Here is a 23,828-nt window from a genome sequence, read left to right on the forward strand (position 1 = left end):
TATAATTTGTTCTTCGACATCTAGCTCCTATATTTTCTTATTCCGCAGCAATATCATTTTAAACAATTCCTGGTGAGTCTTCAATTAGAATTTCCTAATTACCACGGTTTTTACTCCATTGTACTTATAATATCCAATAAACTTTCACCTTAACTTTGAAATATTACTTTTTTTCTTTCTTGAAAAAAGGCTATTTGAGATATAAGACTTTTTTTTCAAACTGAGTGTATTATAGTCCAAAATTGTATATAATCGAACCATAGATAATCGTGTCAGTATATAATCGACTCTGTATATAATAGAGTGAATATATTACTTCAGAAATCCGGTTTCATTATTGTGGTTTTAGTTGAAAACCTGACCAAGAAAATTCATTTTGCTTTCGTTGGATTGCGCCTGCGAACTATGTGCTACAAGAACGGAGCTTACAAACATCTTTACATCAGTTGCTCCACAATTGGACTGTACTTGCATCCTAATTTGTGGACTATTGCTGTATTTGCCTGAAAATAGAGTATCCAAACTACAGTTCGGAATATGAATCATGCGTCGAAACTTGATTCAAATTCCGATCACTACTTTAATACTAATTTTAAAGAAGATGTCTGCATAAAAGATTTCTAGTAGATCCATACCTTTTATAGCACTTAACATGAAAACAGCATACAAAATAGTTATACAACTACAAAAACTGAAAAACTGCGGAATTTGCTAACGCAAACAATGTGTTATTGGTTTCGACACATTTTTTGCAAATGCTTAGTCTTATGAATTATAAGCTGTATCGATACCTGTAAATGTTATTTGAATGTAGCCAATACCTCAAACAATGTCAAGGCTTTCATTATTCTATTATTTATAACATTAAAGTTTAGTAAATTTACATTTGAAAATTAAGTGTTCGGAATTTGAGACAAAACAGTACTTTGAGCTCCATCAACCAAATGTGTCTATCTTTTGAGTCGTAGTAAATGATATCTGCTTCTATGAAATGCTATAATATGCATGAACAAATTCAGTTCAGAAAAAAGCAAAAAGCGTTTGAACTTTTTCACCGTGGAGAAATATTAGGTTGTCTTATGTCCGATTGGGGCAGTCTTTCTTTGGAAAAAGTAAATAGCCTTTGTGAATCACGAATATACATATTTTTACTGGTAGATGAAGAACAATCGCTAAGATCGGACGCAAATAGATAGCATCCTTTTCTCCAGAATAGTAAAAAAAAACTTGAACCCTCGAAACTGTATTTATTTCTATACAAACATTTGAAACAAACCATCTCGATTACTACGGCAAAAAACTTCACCACATATGGTTAAGGGTGCTTCAAGTAACTCAATTTTCAAATTAGGCTTTTCAAAAGGAATTACATTGCTTAAAAGTGGTATCTCTCATTCGTTCAATAGATTATTTTCAAAATTACACAAATGAATTTCGAATACTTATTCAACCATTGATCAAAATATCCGACAAATCTTTTGACATATTGTAAAGTGACAGTCAAAAAATATACGATGTTACATACTTCTGTCCGGTACTGTGAGTAAATTTAACACTTAACGCCCACGTTTAATCTGGGAAAGCAAATAGCGCAAAAAAAGAAAATGTAGAACTGGTTTTTCCTAAATGAACAAATAAATTCCTATTTAACAATCATAACATTTTCCCCTCCAACAAATATGTCACCAGAGGAGAATTTTCGATCATTGCTTTCTACGGAAATCAAGTAAGGACGCAATACATTTTAGATGTAAGGATAGTTTTCAAGAATTGAGTGTGAAGTGTGAGTGTGAATGAGAATGTATGAATGTATGAATGTGAACATTGTTAAAATGTCCTTACATCCCATCCTTTTCCTAATGAAAATGTGTCACCCTTCTAAACTCGAGTTGACCGCGAGTAATCGGTTTCCTATTTTATTAACCATAGAATTAAGGAAACATGTTAATATATTCTAGTTAAAATATAGTGATGAATTTGGCTCCTTTAAACTTATGCAACTGAGCCTGTAAAAATAAACGATTTAATTAAAAAAACAGTAAGGACGTTGGTCCAAATGACGAACTAGCCAAAGGCTGAGTGTCATAAATAAAAATAAAAAACGGGGACATATCTTTCACATTTTTTAGATTGGTGTTTGACATCTCTTGAAATTTTTTTTGAATTCATATCGCTTGGAGTCTTTTGAGTAAAATTTACAAAAGATATTTCATATTAAATTTGTGTTGAAACATATAAAATTTCGCTGAAATACATCCGAAACAAAAAAAGGGGATCAAGCTCACATTACTTACACTATTGTTGTTTATTCTTTTTCCATTCGGTTACCAAAATCGTTTCAACGCTAGCTGAAATCGAACCCAGAATCAGGTACCAATTTCGCCAAGATTGCGACAACGTTATCACGAGAATACTAAATCTTATCCCTCAGATATACCGTGTTAACCTCGAGCAAACCACAGTTATTTAACTCAATTCCCAGGAGACAAACATAGAAAAAATGAATTTGGCTCCAAATATTGAAGCAAACGTACTTAAGTCTTACAAATGAACAAATTGAGAAGAAAATACAACATACCGCGTATAAATCGATTCTTTTGGAAAAACCGCGTAAATTCCGAAATCCGCGTAAAAAAAAACCGCGTAAATTCCGAAATCCGCGTAAAAAAAAACCGCGTAAATTCCGAAATCCGCGTAAAAAAAAACCGCGTAAATTCCGAAATCCGCGTAAAAAAAAACCGCGTAAATTCCAAAATCCGCGTAAAAAAAAACCGCGTAAATCCCTAAAACCGCGTAAAAAAAGCCGCGTAAAAAAAAACCGCGCAAAAAAAAACCGCGTAAAAAGCGACTTTAGTGTATTTTCTACAGTAATAAAAATTTGAAACTGCTTTCGAGCTTTGTAATCTGATAGAGTTAATTGTTTCACACCACCGTAGATGTCGAAATTGTACACACGACATCGCAAATTATAGATTGATTTTTAGAATGTTCAGACTTCAAAATTCATTCAGCTCTAGCAGTGACAAATGCCAATTAAAAGACTGATCAATTAATTGTTCTGGCATTGAAGCCACGAACGTTCGCTTTATGAAAGAACGAGAATGTTCGAAAGTATTCATACCAAAAAATCAATTTTGGGTGGGACAAAGTCCGCCGGTCAGCTAGTTGAACTTATACATTTAAACCTTTGCGGTCGTATTATTGTTTGACATGTATGTCGTGCTGGTCGTAATTATTTTCACTTGAAAATGCAGTGATGTGTAACTTTGTGAAATTATGAAAGATGAACAAGATTCCTTTATTTTTTGTAAACTTGTATCACAAAAATAATTAGTTTGGCGTCTTTCGTCTTTTATCTTTATGTTTGAACACACAAAACGATGCTCTTTACATCTACACAGTTCCTCAATACATGGAGTTTCCCGTTGATCCTTTCCTCGAGCACGGATGACGACTTTTGTTTATACTGGGTAACGTTATCTATTATTCATAGTAGCACCGTTTTGGTTCGTGAATAAGTTCACAAGCAGGGTTGCCAACTATAATTTTCAAAAATCAGGAAGAATGAAAATAAAAATCAGGAAGAAATCAGGATAGCTTATTGGGTTGTTCGGAAGTTGCGTGCCGATTTTTGAGAGAACAAAAGCATGCGTAACTTTTATAAGCATACTTTCAATTCAATTATATTCTTCTCTTGCAATCTTTTGCCATTTTTCACGCAGCTTGAGAACTCTATCCTCCCAATTTGCAAAATGGTAATAAGGAAATGAGGAAAGCATATCAACATAATTTCCCTCTGCAGTTAGAATTTTGATGTTATTCGATTCGATTAGATATATTTACTATAGTTTCACCATTAAAGTTGATTCTACTTTGACTCTGTCTGACGAGCAAAAGTTATATATAATCTAATTGTATTGAATTTTAATTTTAAAAAATTCTCTTGAGTAATATTGAAACGTATTTCTTCATCAATAACTTTTCGAATACTTGTACATACACATCACACAAGGTATTGTTGTTCATCAAACTTAATCTTGTTTTTCTTTCTTAAAATCGTCAGATATTTTGGTTTCGTGTAATTATCTAACACTGTTTTGGATAACCCCGAGTCATTTGTGCATATTGAAAATAATTTGGGATTTCTACTTTAGAAAAACTTATTCAGCCGATTCGCTGCGGTCATACATATTGATAAAAAAATTAGGTAAAGTTTTTTATGAAAAGAATTAAATTGGATGTGTGTTGGGGGTCTTCGTAGCCACTTGGTTACGCGTTCGCTTACTAAGCGATCGGTCGTGAGTTCAAACTCAGGGCCCTCAATTGACCATCTTTTTGTTGTTATAGAGTAACTACGTCCACGCAAACATCATCGCGATGGAGATCGATCCACGGTCGAAAATAGATCGATTCATCCATACAACTGCTCTGCTCTGCAAGAAACATCGGGCTGCTGTTCTATAAATAGCCCAACAATGATCAATATCAACTGTCTCCGCTGTCCGCTCTGCTGAACAATGGAAAAACAGAAAGAATACCCTTACGCCGAAATGGCTACTACTGTGTAATTTACCATAATGTAATGGAACAGAAAAATTAACGCCTAAATGGCTACTACTATCTACTGTGTAATTTACAGTTTATAGAAACATAAACATATGTACTTGTACACGATTAAAACCCGGCTCTGTTACAGCTAAAATGCTAATGAGCCTAATAAATAAATAAATGGGATAAAAAAAAATTTGATGTAAGCATTAAGCATCTGCGGGCCGCATAGCTATTGTGACAGTTCTAATTTACAAACAGGAAAACTTTGAAAGCGATCCCAGTATATTTTTTACGGATAATTTTTATTCTGATAAAGTAAAAGTACGTAAATCAGGAGAAAACAGGATAATTTCTGAAAAATCAGGCTAAATTGAGTGTTTGTCAGGATATCAGGGGACCTCCCAAAAAGTCTGGGAAATCCTGAAAAATCAGGAAGGTTGGCATCTCTGTTCACAAGACATAGAAATTCGTTTAGAAAAAGTGTGAACTGATACATTGTTGCATAAATTATAATATTAGTATACTCCTTTGTTGTGGTGGCTGAGAGCAGTCAAACGACCGCAAAGGGTTAATACAGATTTCGATACAGATATTCTGAAAAAAACTCAGATAAAAAGATCAAAAACACAAATTTTATTATGGCATCCCTGGCAGGGTACTCAGTAGAAACAAAAGCATCCCTGCTACTATAAACGGAGCATTGTTCTGTTTGTTCAAACAAAAAGATAAAAGGTGAAAGATACGAAACAAATTATTTTTGTGATACATGCGAAAGAAGAATTATATAAAACATTTTTCTAACATAAACATAAAAACATTGTTTAGTAAATACTGATCAGAAATTTGCAAAAAATAAAGGAATCTTGTTCATCTTTCATGATTTCACAAAGCTATATATCACTGCTTTTTCATGTAAAAATAATTGCGACCAGTACGACACACATGTCGAAATTTAATACGACTGCAAATGGTTAAATTTATCACTTCAATCTTGAAGTATAATCTTAGCTTTAGTGTCATTGATTGGCACATTTATTATGAATTTGGCGAAATCGATGGTATCCACGTTAAAATTCGTATTTAGTTGGAAAAAGATAAACAGTGTTATTTATGTTTTGTAAAGCAAACCGAAGACGCAGACTTTTGCATCTTTTCGCCTTAGATTGAACATGCGAAAGTAGTACTGCACGCTTCATATGAGGGGTAAAATGACTCTCATCCATACTGACACGAATTCTATATGAATAAAATTGGTGAGTTGGTAAAAATATTATTGAGATCAAGCCATAACTCTGTGTCTGTATGAAAACCAAAAAAAACTGTAATCTGTATTCTTGGTTTCAAAAAGTCTGAAAAATCTGTATAAATACAGATTTTTCTGTAGATATGGTAACCCTGATCCCTGGTTGAAATTCACTATAATAGAGAGAAAAAAAGTCATCTTTCATTATTCTTGATACGTATCAGATCAAGAATAATGAAATATGAAGTAAACTTTCTCTTTTGTGTGTGGTTTCTGCATAAATTCGTGGAGCTAGTACTTTTTTTTCCTAACCATCCCATAATCTGAAAATTCCGTCAACACGTTCGTCGTCTCGTCTCTTAGATATGGGTGACACTTTCCTCGTTCAAATTGAATTGGATTTTTAAAAGATATTTGATAGAATAAGCACCTAAGTGTAACTATAGGATATGTCGAAAAATGACAAAATGGTGACCATATTATTATAATGTTTATATTATACTTTTTATTAAATAATCGTACGGATGGTTTGTACTGCAGTTTTTTTGCGAAATCCGTATATAGGCAAACCTGTTTTTTTGCGGGGATCGGGATCGCATGAAATAAGATTCCTTAATAAAAAAAACCCAAATCCTAATGATTCCATTCGTGATCAACATTCGATTTCCTTTTTTCACTTTAATAAGCGGCCTACTCACTTGCGCAGATAATAACATCAACTCTTTGCTCCTTTCAATAAGCTCCTACACCATAAGTTAATTTTTAGCACATGTTCTGGCATCCCGATTTATTACATTAAATGAGCTGAAAGGTAGGTAACATAAAATGTTTTACTCCCCAATACATGTATATAATTTGTATACTATATATGATAGAGCCAATATGAGGGAGCGAAACAGGAGACACATTCAAATGAAAGCATATGAAAGCTTTTCGTATAGTTTGCCAAATACACGGCCCAGACAGAGAAAGATATATTCTCGTTCATGTTCTTCTTTATCGTCTTAGAAAACACCTTCCAACTTCATTTTTCGATGAGGTGTAATATTATCACACTTCTTTATAATAGCGCTGTGGAAAGCTCTATGGAAAGCGTGGTCGTGTAAAGTAACTTTGCATTCCAGCCGGCCTTGGTTCGATCCCCATTGACGTCGTATGGACTTTTTTTTTGGCACAATCCCAAATGAAAAGAGAAAAGAAAACAGAAAGAGATGTCTGCTCGCATACATACAAACCATTTTTAAGCTTTTAAAATAGCTCATTATTTGCGCATTTGACTTTCATGAACAGGAAATGGCATCTTTTCTGCCAAAGATGACATGTTTTCTGCCAACGCTAGTTTGGGTGTACTGACACCCCAAAACAAACAATACAAAACGTGAAAATGGGAATTAGCTGTCCCTTCGTAGAGCGATGAAATACATATCAAATATATAGACCGTATAAAAAAGAATCGCATAAATAAACCGCACAAAAAAAGGTTTTAATATAATATGACATTGGCATGTGTTATTGTTGCCAGTTCGTCTTCAAATTTAAATAAAATACTACTAAAGGATGTAAAAGTTGTCTATAAACTAAGTTTGATCTTCATTTAATAATTCACTCGCAAGGTGGGCTCCGCAAGAAACTCAGAAACGTCGCGTTGGGCGACGAACGTGTTCAATTATCATCTTCTTGATGTGTGTCCCTGAGCGTTCGCGAGATAATCGCAGACCGCCCGAAGTCGAACGGTGACTGCCTGCTTATAAGATGGTGAAAGATGTACCGAGTGCACAGCCCACTTGATCGCCAAACTGACGATGCCCGTGTTGCCAGCACTAGGCATGCCACACATATTCTCTTTCCTCTGAAAAAAATTAAATAAAAAAAGACAAAAGGAACAAATGTGATATTGAACTCCCGGCCCCGTTAGGCTGACGCCATATGAGCCTCAATAAAAATATATATTTTGGATAAAAAATATAAAAAGGAACAAATGTGGATTTTGTTTCAGTGTATTTTCCTGCACATAAAACATTTGAAACACCTTTGGAATGCAACAGCTAATTGATGACGTTTAACTAACAAAATATCAACAAAATATCAACAAACTATCGAGTTAAGTTCGCACTCTTATCATTCTAATTTTTTCATACGGTCGTCCCGATCCGCTAATATTTTTATTTTCATTTTTACACAGCACGGTCATCCCAACCTACCTGCTTATCATTATCATTTTTAATACGGTCGTACCGAGAATATTTTTCACTTCCATCTTCTTTTGTACCCATACGGTCGTCCCGAGCCGTACCCGTTTGTGCGGTTGTCTCGATCCGCGCTTATCCACCTTTATTCTACAGTATCATCGTACGGTCGTCCTAAACCGTACTTATTATAAATCATTTGTCATAATTATCAAATCATTTATTATATTCTTTCTTTCCTTTATTTTAAAAAAATGGAACATATCGGTGTTCATAATTTGTTCGTTTTCCGTGTGCATCTTTAGAGTAACGCTCACTATTAATATGTGACCCGTAATCTTGAGTTTCTATGCGTTACTGCGAAGTAATAGGTATTAATGCAATGGATCTACAAGACTGGTGTGCATCAGCTTCCTGAATTTAGGAGCGTGTTCGGATTTATTGGTTTAACGATGATGATTTTTTTAACTTTTTCAGACTCTCTGACTTTCTCAATTCATCCGCCTCCAGCCTTAAAAAAGGCCAATTTGGAAAATCAAACTAAACACTCGGTCTTGAGAACGGAAAATTTGAATTACTTGTTGGTGACTTTTTCCGGTCTCGATCAATGATTTTTCGTGAATTCGAACAATGTTTCCGGGTTAAAAGTGGCTTCAAATTGCAGCGCATTTTCAATGCGCTGTGAAAAAAAGGTATTCTTCAGCGGTAAGAGCTGCGCTCTTCGGTGGAAAATTGAAGGTGAAAATTTGTCATACCGCTGTTGCTGTCGACGCCGCTGCTCAGATGTGTGGTGGAACCTGATCCAGTTCAGCTTTTCCGGCAACGGAACGGCAATAGCCGTTCTAAGTGATCTTTGGAGCGTTGGAAATATGATTTTGCTAAAAGATACTGAAGATCAGTGTCGCTCTAGACAGCGAGCAATCATCAATACATGTTGATTGGTAGAGTTAATTTGAAAATCTGCTCCAACTGGAGACTTGAAAATAAAACCGTATCATAGTTCCGATGGTTTGGCCACAGAATTACCTTATAATACCTTATGGGTGAATAAAAGCTACATAGCAAGACAGTTCTTGTTAGGTGTTGTGCACAAATTACGTAACGCTAAGAATGCGGTTTTTGGACCTCCCCTCTTTATGTAACAATAAGTAACGCAAGACAAACCCCTCTTCCCTCATGTTACGTAACACAAAATCAAAGTCGTTTGAAAAATTTTCATTACATTTCAAATTTTATGAGGTAATGAAAACATCAACGTCGAAAATCAGACATCTGCTCCGGTCGGAAATAAAGGTTTTTGGAATGAACAAGTTCATAGAATTTCGCGCAAACAGAGAAATAAATTTAATGCTCACATCTGTTGGGATTGGTGCTTTCAAACCATTTAGTTTTTGACTGAAAGCAACAGGAGCTGGTATAAATTGATGTTGATTTGAACAAAAAAAAAACTATTCATTTTGACTGTTATGATAACTGTTTTTATACAACCTTAGCATTTGAATACATACTTCCTGTGAGAGCCTAATTTAATTCACATTTGACAGATTTCACAGTCACATTCGACCATATTTTCAATGGAAATTTTGTTTTGTTTTTTATGCAACTAAATTTCATTATTTTCTACCATCTTGTCCAATAAAAATATTGAACCAGTTTTAAGGGGGGAGCTGTCAATCCACATCACCTATCTTGATGAATTTCAATCAAACACTTCTGTATACCAAAGTGTTATCTATCACTCTAAACTGATGTTCGTATTTAAAGACCTTTTTATTGATAGCTAAAACTGGCATCCCTGGCTGGGGTGTCTTTGCGAGGGTTCAGCCACAGTTTTACGATGTCGATTTGTAGAATTAATAAGATATCTTGTATCATCCGAATGGAATGTAATTGCAGAAAGATATTCGATTCCAGACAGGAAACAAGTTGTTCTCCAAAATAATGATGCTCGTTATTTGGCATGTCTGGAATCCGATTAAATTTCGTTCAATGGATGATCTGTGTTGTTCGAATTCTTCTGAGGTGTTTATTCCCAACGCTATAATTACGTACAATCGTTGAACTGCACCCCAAGAAGGACACTTAAAGTGAACGACTTTAAACTGTGAAGTAAACATTAATCACCCAAACTCCACCCCAAACATTTCATCGCCAACCAGGGCTTTCTCGCCTCTTGATTTAAATAAAAAGCCATCACCAGTAGACCGGCAAACGTTTGTGCGGGAGAAGGAAACATAAAGTAAAACATACCAAGAATAAACATCAAAAAAGCCAATGGCCGTTGTTTGGGGTTGATGGGTGGGAATCTCAATCCCCAGCGATCCACACCTACGCGAGCAAACAATTCTAATTTGCATGTTTGCCTGTTTCCCTTTAGTATTCCCACCCCCGATTGAACGGAAAACAAACCCAACAATTTCTCTGTCTCTCTGTCTCTCTCCACCTCCCACCCCCATCAGCAGGGAAGTTTGTAGCCGAGCTCACTTTGTGGCCGGACTCTGACTGTAATGAATTGTTGGGCGGGGAAAAATCTTTTGTTTATTTTATGGACTTTTCCTGTCCCTTTTTTCCCGGTGACAGTCGAGGAACCTTTTTTGCTAGTAATTTTTTTCCTCTACTTTACTGGACTCTCTCCACGGTTCAGTTCCCGGTGATGACACTATGTAAATGCCCGACCACCTGAAAAATTTGCCTCGGACGGAAGGACGACCCAAAAAAATAGCGACGATAGCGTGAAAATGACTCGTCGCTGAAAAGGTTAGACTGCGAGAGCACAACTAGAGGTGGGCAGAAGGAAGGTCCCCCCCCCCCCGGAAAAAAGGTGGAATTGATTTAAGGGTGATCGCCGTGATAAGGTACTACAAAATGTTGGGCGAAGTGGAACGCGTAAAAATTATCGAACAGGTTTGTGGGGTGGTTCGCTAAACATTTCCGAAGAATCATTACCATAAACCGGGCATCATTACCAACGAATGTAGGGGAAGGGTGATAAAGACGGACACCTTAAATAAACATTGATTTTTTTTCGTGAATTTCATAAAAAACCATATAGCTATCTCACCACAAATTGATGATCTAGGTCTCTTTTTATAATAAAATTTGTCTATAAAATTTTGCAAAATGAATGTGTCCGACATTTTTGAAAAAATAAGATTGAGTCGGAAAAGACAAGTTTATATACCCAATAGGTTTTGGAGGACTTCAAATAGGGCTTAAAAATGATCCAACAAAAAGGCTAGACTAAAATCACCTAGAAGGGATTGTAATTTTTCTCATTTTTTCATGTCCAAAATAGCTTCCGGGACTCGAAATGACAAATTCGGATTACGTTTTAAAAATCGCTCTGCTAATTCGTCCATAATATCAGGTTGCACTTGCAAACGTAGTTTGTGGGCATATGTTAAAAAGAAAGAGGAGATGTTGAAACTGTTTTGAAAACAAAATTCCATTGCCGTCGGTGGAGTGTAGTATTTTTTTCATCAATATTTCTGGAGCAAAAACGAGAAAACCTACACATGCCAAATTTGGTTCCATTTGCCTAATTAGTTCTTGAGTTATGTAGAAATTTGTGTTTCATTCGTATGGCAGCCGACCCCCGTGGAGAGGGGGAGGGGTGTCGAACCACCACAGAAACATTTTTTGCTCCCTGAAATCTCCACTTGCCAAATTTGGTTCCATTAGCTTGCGTAGTTCTCGGGTTATGCAGAAATTGGTGATTCAATTGTATGGTGGCTCCCTCTTGGAGAGAGGAGGGGTCTCGAACCACCATAAAAACATTTATTGCCCCCTTAAACTTTCACATACCAAATTTGATTCCATTTGCTCAATTAGTTCTTGAGTTATGCAGAAATTTGTGTTTCATTTGTACACCCAGGTTTTTTTACGCGGTTTTTTTACGCGGTTTTTTTTACCAGGTTTTTTTTACGCGGATTTTCCAATTAACGCGGTTTTTTTAACGCGGTCACCGCGTAAAAAAACTGAACAATATTAAATCTGTCCCTCATGCTTCCTGAGACCATATGACGGAACTTAGTGCTATTGACGGATATTAGTGCCGCACCTATGTGCCAGGTTCGATGCATCTGTAGCGAACACAGATTCAATTTGCCCGCGTTGTTCACCACCGCCTATGCCAGTTTCGATGGGAACGACCACGTCAAGTCGGAGGACAGATTTTGCAACGCAAATGCCTGACAGAACAGAAAGAATTAGACCAGAAGCAGTTAGAGTTGGAACAGAGGCAATTAGCGCTGCAGAGAAAGCATTTCCAGGAGAAATACAAGCTGGGTCGCTAGCTGATGAATCTGCAAGTGCAAGAAGAAGCATCTCGAGATAGCATAAAGCTTGTGCAAGAATGGGTTGATGAGCACACCACTGCGAAGCAGAAATCCTCCGTACGACCTTCGTGTGTTTCATGTTTTTTTTACGCGAATTTTCGAATTGAAGCGGTTTTTTTTTACGCGGATTTTCCAATTAACGCGGTTTTTTTACACGGATTTTCCAATTAACGCGGTTTTTTTTTTATCATTTTTATTTTTTTATCATGCCAAAATCATAACATTTTTTGCATGTTGAATTAATGTGACTGATAGTTACTATTGACGAATTTCATGCCAACTCGACTGGGATTACCAAAAAACCGACTGCCGACTGAAAATACCAAAAAAATTTTGGAAAAAAATTTCGCTGACAAAAAAGTTATTTTAAAAATTAAAATTGATTTTTCTCAAAAACGTATTTCTTTAAAATTCCAAAAAAGTATATATATATATATATATATATATATATATATATATATATATATATATATATATATATATATATATATATATATATATATATATATATATATATATATATATATATATATATATATATATATATATATATATATATATATATATATATATATATATATATATATATATATATATATATATATATATATATATATATGAATAGCCTTTACAATTTCGGAGAAGTCATCCATACATCGGAAGATGGGCACTTTTACAGGGAAAAAGTTTTTCGAACAACAACTTTTTCATGTTTTTTTGAAAAAAATACAACTTATCCTAATTTTGTTTAATGTCAAGATAGCAATATACTGTATGTCGAAAAGTTTTAGATTTTGTTAAAATAGAAAAAATTGTCCAGGACATCGCCTTTCTATCTTTTTATAGTTTTTGGAATATAAGTCATTTTTGTATGAAGACTCCTGAAAAAAATAATGTTTTGCTCGTAACATTTTTGTGTGTAAATTCTCACGTTTGACACGTTCTTGACATGTTTTTAAATAGAGAAATGTTAGCAAAGCATGTAAATTGCGATAATTCATACATAAAAATGTTACGAATTAAACATTTTTATTTCAATTGAAAAAAAAAGTATTAATATTTTTTCAAAGAAAACAAATGAAAAAGTTGTTGTTCTAACAACTGTTTCCATGTAATTGTGCCCATCGTCCGGAAAACTTGTTGGAAAATTTAAGGGCTATTTAAATTTTGTTAATGAAATTTCTTTCCAAAAAATTATTTGATTTGATAATTTTTAATGAAAACCTAAGTAATTTCCTAGATTTCATTCTCTGACCAATTTTTTTGTAGATCTTATAGTTTTTAAGTTAAGATTTTTCGAAAAAAAGTTGAAATATAAAAAAAATACAAAAAAATCTATAAGACCAACAAAATTTTAGTCGAAGAATGGAATGTAGGAAATTATTTTGGTTTTCATTAAAAATTATCAAAGAATTTTTTGGAAAAAATTTCATTGAAAAAAAAATATTTTGGAAATTCGAAATTGTCATGTCGAATTTGTCAATTAAAATTCATTTTTCTCGAAAACATATACTTTCAAAATTTTGAAAAAATAAATATAAATAGCCCCTAAAATTTCCAACAAATTTTCATACATCGGACGATGGGCACATTTAAATGGAAACAGTTGTTAGAACAACAACTTTTTAATTTTTTTTTTTCTTTGAAAAAATAGTTCAATTCGTAACATTTTTATGTATAAATTATCACAATTTACATGCTTTGCTAACTTTTCTCTATTTAGAAACATGTTTTAATACAAAAATGACTTATATTCCAAAAACTATTAAAGATAGAAAGTTGATGTCATCGACAAAAGCTTATATTTTAACAAGATCTAAAACTTTGTCGAATACACTATATCGCTATCTTGACTTCAAACAAAATTGGGGTTCGTTGTATTTAGTTGTATTAGAAAACATGAAAAAGTTGTTGTTCGAAAAACTTTTTCCCTGTAAAAGTGCCCATCTTCCGATGTATGGATGACTTGTCCGAAATTGTAAGGGCTATTCATATATATATTTTTTGGTAATTTAAAAAAAAAAGTTTTTTAAGAAAAATGAATTTTAGTTTTTAAAAAAACTTTTTTTTTCAGCGAAATTTTTTTCCAAAAAATGTTTGGTATTTTTTGTGAATATTTAAATAATTTCCTACATTTCATCTTTTGACAAGAATTTTGTAGGTATCATAGTTTTCAAATTATAATTTTTTGTAGAAAATTAAGAAAAAAAAATTTCTTTTTCCAAAAAGTAGTCTAATTTTTTGTCGAATATTTCAAGTATGCAAAGTTGCTTAAATGACCCATGTCTTTACACCCACAACGTTTCACTACTATCTGCGATGGTGCTGCCAACTCCAAAGACGAGTTGTCATGAAATTCGTCTATTGTATCAATTTAGATTAGTGTCAAATATTGTGCCTAACCGTTAACAAAAAAATGTCAAAAATCAAAAATCAATGTGTGTTTTACACATACATGTTCGGAATGAAAATCACATTCAGAAGATGATTTTAAATCCGGACGGATCAAAAGTTAACGATTAAATGTCTCATTGAAGGAGTTGCAAAAGAGTATGTTAAAAGTCCTAGTATGGAGAATGGAGCAAATATGTTCGATCCGGTGGCCATTAAGCTCATCGGTATACAGGACGGATTTGATTATATGACCTGTTTGTATGTACGTGGGTAACTTTGTAACATTGTATGTAGCACTGTCCCATATTGATTGAAATTTAACCCCTTTCTTGCTAACCGATTGATCTGAAATTTGGAACACATCTTTATCTCTGCAGTCATTATGAAACTGCGTATTTCATGATCTTGAAAATCCAAGATGGCGGCCGCTACAAAATGGCGGATTACATGTTTTCTCTAAACCCCATCAATATGGATATCAAACGGAAGAGATTGACTAGTAGAACACAGTTATTTATGAGAAATGCAAATCCAGAATGGTCGCCACCACAAAATTGGGCCATATATTTTTTTTACAAAACTACATCAATATGTGTATCAAATGGTTGTGTCCCATTCACCCGAATACCATTCACCCGAAGCACGTTTACCCGAAACATATTTACCCGAATGTAACACATACCCGAATGACATTTACCCGAATGCAACAAATACCTGAATGCAACAAAAACCCGAATGCAACATATACCCGAATGGACATTTACCCGAATGCAACATTTACCCGAATGCAACATTTACCCGAATGAGAAGGAAAGATTCCGACAAATCAGATTATGAGTTTCGTCGAATCTCGTGTTGATAAATGAGGTCAAATGAGATCTAAACAATATGAAAAAGTAACAAAAATACGAAGTGAAATAAAAAATTGTAATGAGGAAATTTGAAAATGATTTTGAAGACTTCGCGGGGTCATTTTTAAAAATTAGTGTAGGTGCAATTGACATGCCGTCTTCTTTCCTTTCCGTATTGATCTTTAAGGCCCTAAGATCGTTCAAAAATGCGCATGGGTTATGGAATATTTCGAGAATTAAGCAATTTTAACCTATTCACTACGAAAGGCGTCAGGTCACGTTTCTATGAAATAAAGTTAACGTTAATAACTATTTTTGCTGCTAACGAATTTTGACGATTTGCATACCAATCGCATCGAAAATTTTCTAAGATTTGTTTGATATGCTATACATTACAATCCCTTAATCTGTATATGGTTTAAATTGATGAAAATTGGAAGCATTTCCATTTCCCCATACATTTGTTCTGTCCATTTGTGTGCTTCCCCGTTCAGAGCTGTCAATAACTTATGCAACTTATGCAATCGCTAGAATAGAAATAACGAAAGTGGATAGCGAAAAGAGAATATTTGCGAAGATTTGATCGCTGCAACTGTGTGCATCTGTTAGACGCGTGTTTGATGCTTGTTGAATAGCGATGCACGGAAGATGCTTTTAGTTAAATACTCAGTGTAATGCACGCACTGATATAAAGAAACAAATTGTGACATTTGACCAATTAGTGTATTGTTCTCGCAAAGGCAAGAAAGAATCGTTACTTCTCGAAATGATTCTATAAAACCACGCAAGCTATTAAATCTTTTCAGGGTCCGCGGAACTTTTTCCTAAAGTGTTATTTATGAAATTTCAACGTATTCGCCAATAATATCCGAAATGATAAACCAACAAACTAAAAGAAAAAAAAATATTACGTTGTCCTACGTCCTAAGCGGTCGTGTCACGGATACAACCCCTCAAATTTCTAAAATTGCACTACCCACGAAAAATACGAACTTTTTGGATGGAAATGAACGTACAAGACAAATATGATCACTCATCAGTAATCATAATTGAATACACAAATAATTCCTAATAATAAAATTTGCGTATTATTCGAATATATCCTTTTTTCGGGTAAGTCTCGCATTCGGGTAGATGTTACATTCGGGTAATTGTTACATTCGGGTAACCGTAGCATTCGACAAAATATTACATTCGGGTAACTGTTAAATTCGGGTAAATGTCGCATTCGGGTGAGTATCAATTCGGGTAGATGTTACATTCGGATAGCTGTCGCATTCGGGTATTTGTTACATTCGGGTGAGTGGAATTCGGGTGAATGTCTTTCGGGTAACTGTCATTCGGGTGAGTGGGTTTCGGGTAAATGTGACACAATCATCCACCCGAATGTAACAAATACCCGAATGACATTCACCAGAATGTAACAAATACCCGAATGCAACATTTACCCGAACGAAATGTTTACCCGAATGAAGAAGGAAAAATTCCGACAAATCAGATTATGTGTTTTGTCGAATCTCCTGTTACGAAGTAAAATGAGAAATTATAATGAGGAAATTCGAAAAAGATGTCTTCGATGTGTCATTTTTAGAAATTAGTGTACGCACAATTGACATGCCGTCTTCTTTTCTTTTCGTATTGCTCTTTAGGGCCAAGAGATCATTCAGAAATGAGCATCGGTTATGGAATATTCCAAAAATTAAGCAGGTAACTTTAAAATAAAAAAAATTAAATGAAATTGTGAGAAGAATAGATAAGAAAAAATGGTACTTAGGTATTTACCACCGCAGCGCAGTTTTTATCATGAATTTATTATTTCTTGATGAAATTTATTCTGAGATCAATGTGCTGCATTACAGGTTGATCCTTCTTCGTATATTCCCAACCGTGTTTGTTTTCCTGACTACATCAATTCCTCTGTGCATTTTGATCTGTCCATGAAGCACGATATCCATGGAACATCAGATTATCTTTGATCGAGGATCGTTCCAACGATCTTCGATGCAAAGTATGGGGATATCAATTGTGATAATATGTACTTTACTGATGGGTCCTCTATGAATGAGTCCACAGGATTTGGAGTGTTCAACGAATTTTTTAGCACCTCACACAGTCTTCAGAATCCTTGCTCAGTGTATATTGCTGAATTGGCAGCGATACACTGGGCGCTGGACAGCGTCGCCTCACGACCTGTTGAACACTATTACATTGTAACGGATAGTCTTAGCTCTGTCGAAGCTATCCGTTCAGTGAGGCCGGAAAAGCACTCGCCGTACTTCCTTGAGAGAATACGAGAAATTTTGAGTGCTTTATGCAGACGCTGTTATGTCATTACCTTTGTCTGGGTCCCTTCACATTGCTCAATTCTGGGTAATGAGAGGGCTGACTCATTAGCAAAGGTAGGTGCAATTGAAGGCGATATTTATCAGCGTCAAATCGCCTTCAATGAATTTTATTCTTTAGTCCGCAAAAATACCATAGTTAACTGGCAACGCAAATGGAACGAAGATGAATTGGGCCGGTGGCTCCACTCGATTATCCCTAAGGTTAGCCTCAAACCATGGTTCAAAAGTCTGGACTTGAGTCGGGACTTTATTCGTACCTTCTCCCGACTCATGTCCAATCACTGTTCGTTAGATGCGCTACTCTTTCGTATTAATCTTGCCGACAACAATCTTTGTGTTTGTGGCCAAGGTTACCACGACATCGAGCACGTTGTTTGGTCGTGCGAGCTGTATCTTGTCGCCAGATCGAATTCAGAAAACTCCCTTCGGGCCCGAGGAAGGCAGCCCATGATGCCGGTGAGAGACGTGTTGGCTCGGTTAGACCTTGATTACATGTCCCAAATATATGTATTCCTTAAAGCTATCGATCTTCGTGTGTGATTGTCCTTATACCCTTAGTTTTTCCTTTTCCTTTTCCTTTGTGAGAGATCGGATCCCTTCTTAAGAATAAGATGAAATGTAAATACATATTAGATATAAGATAGGTTTAAGAATTGAGTGTGATGAGTGTGATTGAGAGTGTGAGTGTGATCATTGTCAACATATCCTCATATCCCCTCCTTTTCCTGAAGAAAATATGTCACCCTTCTAAACTCGAGTCGACCGCGAGTAATCGGTTTCCTATATTATTAACATTAGAATTAAGGAAAAATGTATATATACTAGTAACAATACAGTAAGGAGTTCGGCTCCTTTAAACCTATGTAACTGAGCCTGTAAAAATAAACGATTTAAATTAAAAAAAATGCATTTAACGAGGATAAGGAACCGAGGCGGCACCAAACCGCCGAGGAGACGCAATCCGAGTCGGCCGGCGACCCGGCCGAAGCGGCAGTCTCTCGCGAGCAATCCACCGATTGCTCGGTTTGTTTCCTTTAGTTAGGTTCGACTGAGCGATAGCGATCAGAAATAAATATGCAAATACAGCCTAATAACAAAATTTACGTATTATTCGAATATATCCTTTTGTTACATTCGGGTAAATGTTACATGCTGGTAACTGTTACATAAGAGCAGTGGTGGCCAGGTATAGACATGGTGCGGGCCGCATTACAAGTTTCATTATAGCATAATGAAATTTTAAATATACGTTTTCAATTGGTACTTTTTGGACTCACTTTTTATTTTAAATTAGAAAGCATTCAGTTTTATAACTGTAAGATTCATAACTCGAGAACACAATTAGATAAAAACCCAGAACTTTTATTGAAGGTATAAAAGTATCCAGAATTAACATTTTTGGCATAATTATTCGACCATCTCGTCTTCAAGCAGAGTCGAAAACGCTAAGGCCAATCGTCAATCGCTGCAGCTTTTCTTTAGAATTCTTCAACGAATGGTAGCTCCAATGAGAACATCCACAGGTACGCTTCTTCAACCTGCCCCAAAGTGAATATTCCGATGGAATGGCAAATGCCTAATCATTTGCAAAGAAGTCTAGTAATTTTATTGCTAGTCTCGTTACGGAACACGAATCGTTCATTGATAGAAAACGGTTTGAGCAGCTCGTAAATCTGTTTTGTCGTTTTCCAGCACTTAAATAACGTGACAGTTGCCATACGCTTCTCGTACAGACTGAACTTTATCGTTGCTTGGGAACCGAACAAGTGCCGATGGGACCACGAAACATGGTGAGAGTGAAGGAGTTTTAAAAAACTTGTTTCATGCAAGTGTCTTTGTCTTTTCTTTAAACATGGAATAAACATTTCACGTTTCTATTCGAACATCAAAGGCATTCCATTTTGATTCTCAGAATAAAGGTCATAAAAAAACTTGAAAGCCCAGAAAACATATTTTCCAGGGCATTCATTTTGAACCGTCATGGAATTATTTAATTGAATAAATTAATTGGAAATTATAATGAAAAATTCAACAACTGAAATACATCCAAAACTCCGCTGACAATAACCCCGTCTAACCCAATCGTGGCATTTAGTCGAAATCTTGGTAGTAGTCCCAGTTCTTGTTTTGTATGACCAAACTTACAAAACTGCTTCTCCTAAGTTTACAACCACTGATTTGACAACCTTAAAAAAGGTCCAATGTTTATAAAATTTGTCAAGTGGGTTTTGGTGACATTAAAATCAATGTCTACTAAAAATAAATTTACATTTTTTTACGATCCAAAAGATCAGAAAAATCAAGAAGAAGTATCGATTTTTGCGACTTTTTTGGAGTAGAAGAAAAAAATCCGAAAAATCGGATATCGCAGAGTAAAAGATCGATCTTTTAAACACCGACCCAAGATCGCCCAATCCTATTCACTATCACTAATTTTACATCTTCAAAAGCTCTCCAAATGTTGGCATTATGTTAATTAAATTTGTCAGATGGTGATAAAATCGATGTGCACTGAAAAGAAGAAACTCTATGATCGGAAAAATCGAAAGAAAAAGATCGATCTCCACGATTTTTCCGGGTACAATGAATCGATTTAAAAAATCAGAGATCGAATTGGAAAAGATCCATCTTCTGAAAATCGAACCAAGATCGCCCAATCCCAATGTACATTGGGAACTGAATGGGGTAGAGAAAATTGGGGAATTGTTTCATGTACTTTGAAGTACCAAAATCTGCGAGAAAAATCAGCATTAATCGACTTTCCTAGTTGTCGACACTTGAGAAATTCTCAATGTCAGAAAATGGGTAAAATGAAAATTTTACATTTGTTGTTTGAACTTGAGTTTGTCTTCGAGTGAAAAAAAAAAGAAAAAAGAAAAGATGCTACGAAATTTTGGAAGAATTGGAAGAATTTTGAAGAAGAATTTTCAACTGTATTCTTAATTTCGCTTATATGATTTTTTTTTTCCAAAATCAGGCTGCGGGCCGCATGAACTACGTTGGAGGGCCGCAGGCTGGCCACCACTGCATTAGAGTAATTGTTGCATTCGGATAGCTGTCGCATTCGGGTATTTGTTACATTTGGGTGAGTGGGATTCGGGTTACTGTCTTTCGAGTGAGTGGATTTCGGATAAATGTGACACCCGCTGACAACATGTGTCCGGAATTAAAAGCAAAAGTGTTCGGAATTCAATCATGATTAAAAAAGTGTCCGGATTTAAAACCACGACACGATGAATGAAATTTCAAATTTTGAACAAATATAGCATGACTTTGTGGAATTCATAACATAGACGATTCATAATATATTATGTTATGAGACGATTCATAATATGTTATGAACGAAAGCCTTCTAATTCTATAGGAACGCTAATTTTTCATTCTATGATATGTCAATATTTTTTAGTAGTTAAAGTTCTTACCGTAAGCGCTAAGCGTCCGGATTTCGATGCATTACTATAAATGCAGAAACTGAAACCATGGTCTTTTTTGTTTGTTTGTTTTGTTCTCGTGTCCAAAATTTCCACCTCTAATATTCTAGTCCCTCCTTTCGGAAGGGCCCACCCATACGGTGGCCCTAACTCATCGCAGCATGTATTCGTTCGTAGGTCGTGATTTCCCGATACTAAACCTCCCTACGGACAGGCGGAACAAGTGCACACGGCATCTGCCGGTGATAGTGATTGCAAAATAAATGTCCACCTCCCGTCGGTCGGATCCCTCGATATTTGCCGGTCCCGGTCAGGAGGAAGTACACCATCCGTAAGAACGGGAGAACCAGCAAGTAAGTGAAAATTATGTTTTTCAAATATCGATGCTGCTGTGCTTCCAGTGCAGGAATTAATAGCGCGCAATAGGTAGATAAGCTGAAGGTATTTTACCTTGTCGGGTCGGAAGAAACGCGAATTTCTAACGATATTGTTCTTGCTCTCGCGCCGTTTTGCGCTTCGCTTGCTTCTAAGCATAGAATTGTGGGGATTGAATCGGAGGTTTTTACTTGTGGTAAACACTGGGCCAAGAAGAATTATTACATTCTTCTTTGAACTATTCCAACAGCGAGAATCCCAACGAAATTCGTGTACAATTCGAATGGCGCAATTTCACCTACCTGTAATTCATGCAGGAAATCTGTCTCATCCAGCAGCACGATCCGCACCGAGATGGGCTTCGATGATCGGCAAAGGCAGTACATCTTGGCGTTACGGCGGGTGGTTACGGTTGAACTTATCTCAAGCAACACCCAGGGTTCACTTCTTCACTTCTGAACGATCACACGACCGGGCAGGAGCTAAACTAAACTGAACGAAATTACTTCCAACTACAAAATTCTTCCCCTCACTGATTACACGGCTTCACAGTTTCTCACTTCTGCCGTTGCCAAGTGTCGGATCGCTTCAGAACTGCGCGTAGTCCACCCATCATCCATCATTGCATCGGACCCTTCCAATTCACACTGCCACGAGACGAATGATGCGTTGTGGTATTTTGTGGCCTTTTGTAGTTCCGCGGCACTGACTGGCTACCGGTGTGCAGGGACTCGGACGGACGGAGTTCCTTGAGCCCGGTGCGCTGATTAATAATCGCTTTTGCGCAGCCCAGAAGTACTGCGTCGTTGGGCTACACTAGACCTGGCCGCGTGCGTATGCGTGTTTGCAAAGTGCTGCTGTAGGTCTCCACAGAAACGATCGAACCAATTGCCGGTCCCGGTTGATTGATTGATTGATTGATTGCTCTATTGAGAGTTGATAAATTATACACTGCTATGCGGGGTGTTATTTTTTCATTGTTATTAACAAACTCCCGGCCTTTGCGTAATTATCTTCAAGGATTTATTCTGCCAACCTGTTGAGAGAAGAAGGGAGAAAAAAAACACAGCATGAAAGGCTTGAGAAATGCGATGAAAAGAGGATCTAACATGGTAGAAAATATCTATATTCAGGGCGGGTTGTGTGCGGATATAAAAGCTAAGGGGGTGTGTATAAAATCTGTAAGAAATTGACACGTTTCCGGGTCGATGGGAGCAACGATTGATGATTGGCGTTTTGATAGAAGGGTGAAAATAAATTGATGCTGATGCGAGCCATTTAGCGTAATCAAATTCCGCACGAATCGATTCTGGATTTTTTTTCTATTTTTAAAATCGCATGCTTTTCGTCTTTCAATTCTTGGCTGAAGCGATTACAGTGGTAGGGAAATAAAAAACAAATTTTCAGCACCGGCTTCGGTTTTAGATTCATGCGTATTTCTGTCCATAAACCCACACATGATGAAACAATTTACTCGAAACGACAGGGTTCAACTTTGTGATTTATGTTTTGTTTTGTATGCTTAACTTTGTTTCTGTGTTCGCTCGAAGCAAAATCTAATGATGATGTTGAATTAAAGAAGCTTTAAACTTTTCAGTTCATTCGCCTCTAAGGCAAAATTATAATTATAGTTTTCGGTTTCAATTTGAGGAAGAACTAGTTTTGGGACAAAACAAAGGACTTAAACAAAACACCAATATAAGCCATGTAAAAAAAATATTTCATCAATAAAATAAGTTAAAAAAACTTTTTAGGTTAAACGGTTTAATTGTGATTAAACATAATAATGTACTAAAAGCTAGAAAATAGTTAGGCAAGTAGCAGTTATCACACCTCTCCTTTATTTGTCTAGGGCATTGATAAGACTAAAATAAAATCGTGGAACATATGATGAAGTCGCTAATTTTGGATAATGGAAATCCAACGTTCCCCACGCTTTTATTTTAGTCTTATCAATCTCCTAGACTAATGAAGGAGAGGTGTGATAACTGCTAACTGCTACTTGCTTAATTATTTTCTAGCGTTTTAGTACATTATTATGTTTAATCACAATTAAACCGTTTAACTTAAAAAGTTTTTTTACTTATTTTATTTTCTAGTTATTAGAACATTATC

At 35.7% G+C, this 23,828-nt stretch overlaps 1 protein-coding gene across 5 annotated transcripts in view; it reads right to left on the reverse strand.

Moving 5' to 3' along the window:
• LOC129763196 (band 4.1-like protein 4) overlaps positions 1–23,828 on the reverse strand; it is a 518,162-nt gene that overhangs the window by 274,742 nt on the left and 219,592 nt on the right. For all 5 annotated transcript variants that reach the window (XM_055762028.1, XM_055762029.1, XM_055762030.1 and 2 more), the window contains exon 3: positions 22,016–22,749. In XM_055762028.1, coding sequence (XP_055618003.1) covers positions 22,016–22,099 — 84 coding nt within the window. In that variant the 5' untranslated portion in view covers positions 22,100–22,749. The remainder of the gene's footprint in view (positions 1–22,015; positions 22,750–23,828) is intronic.

The sequence above is a fragment of the Toxorhynchites rutilus genome, chromosome 1 (assembly GCF_029784135.1).
Source record: "Toxorhynchites rutilus septentrionalis strain SRP chromosome 1, ASM2978413v1, whole genome shotgun sequence".
In the NCBI taxonomy this organism is placed as follows: domain Eukaryota; kingdom Metazoa; phylum Arthropoda; class Insecta; order Diptera; family Culicidae; genus Toxorhynchites; species Toxorhynchites rutilus.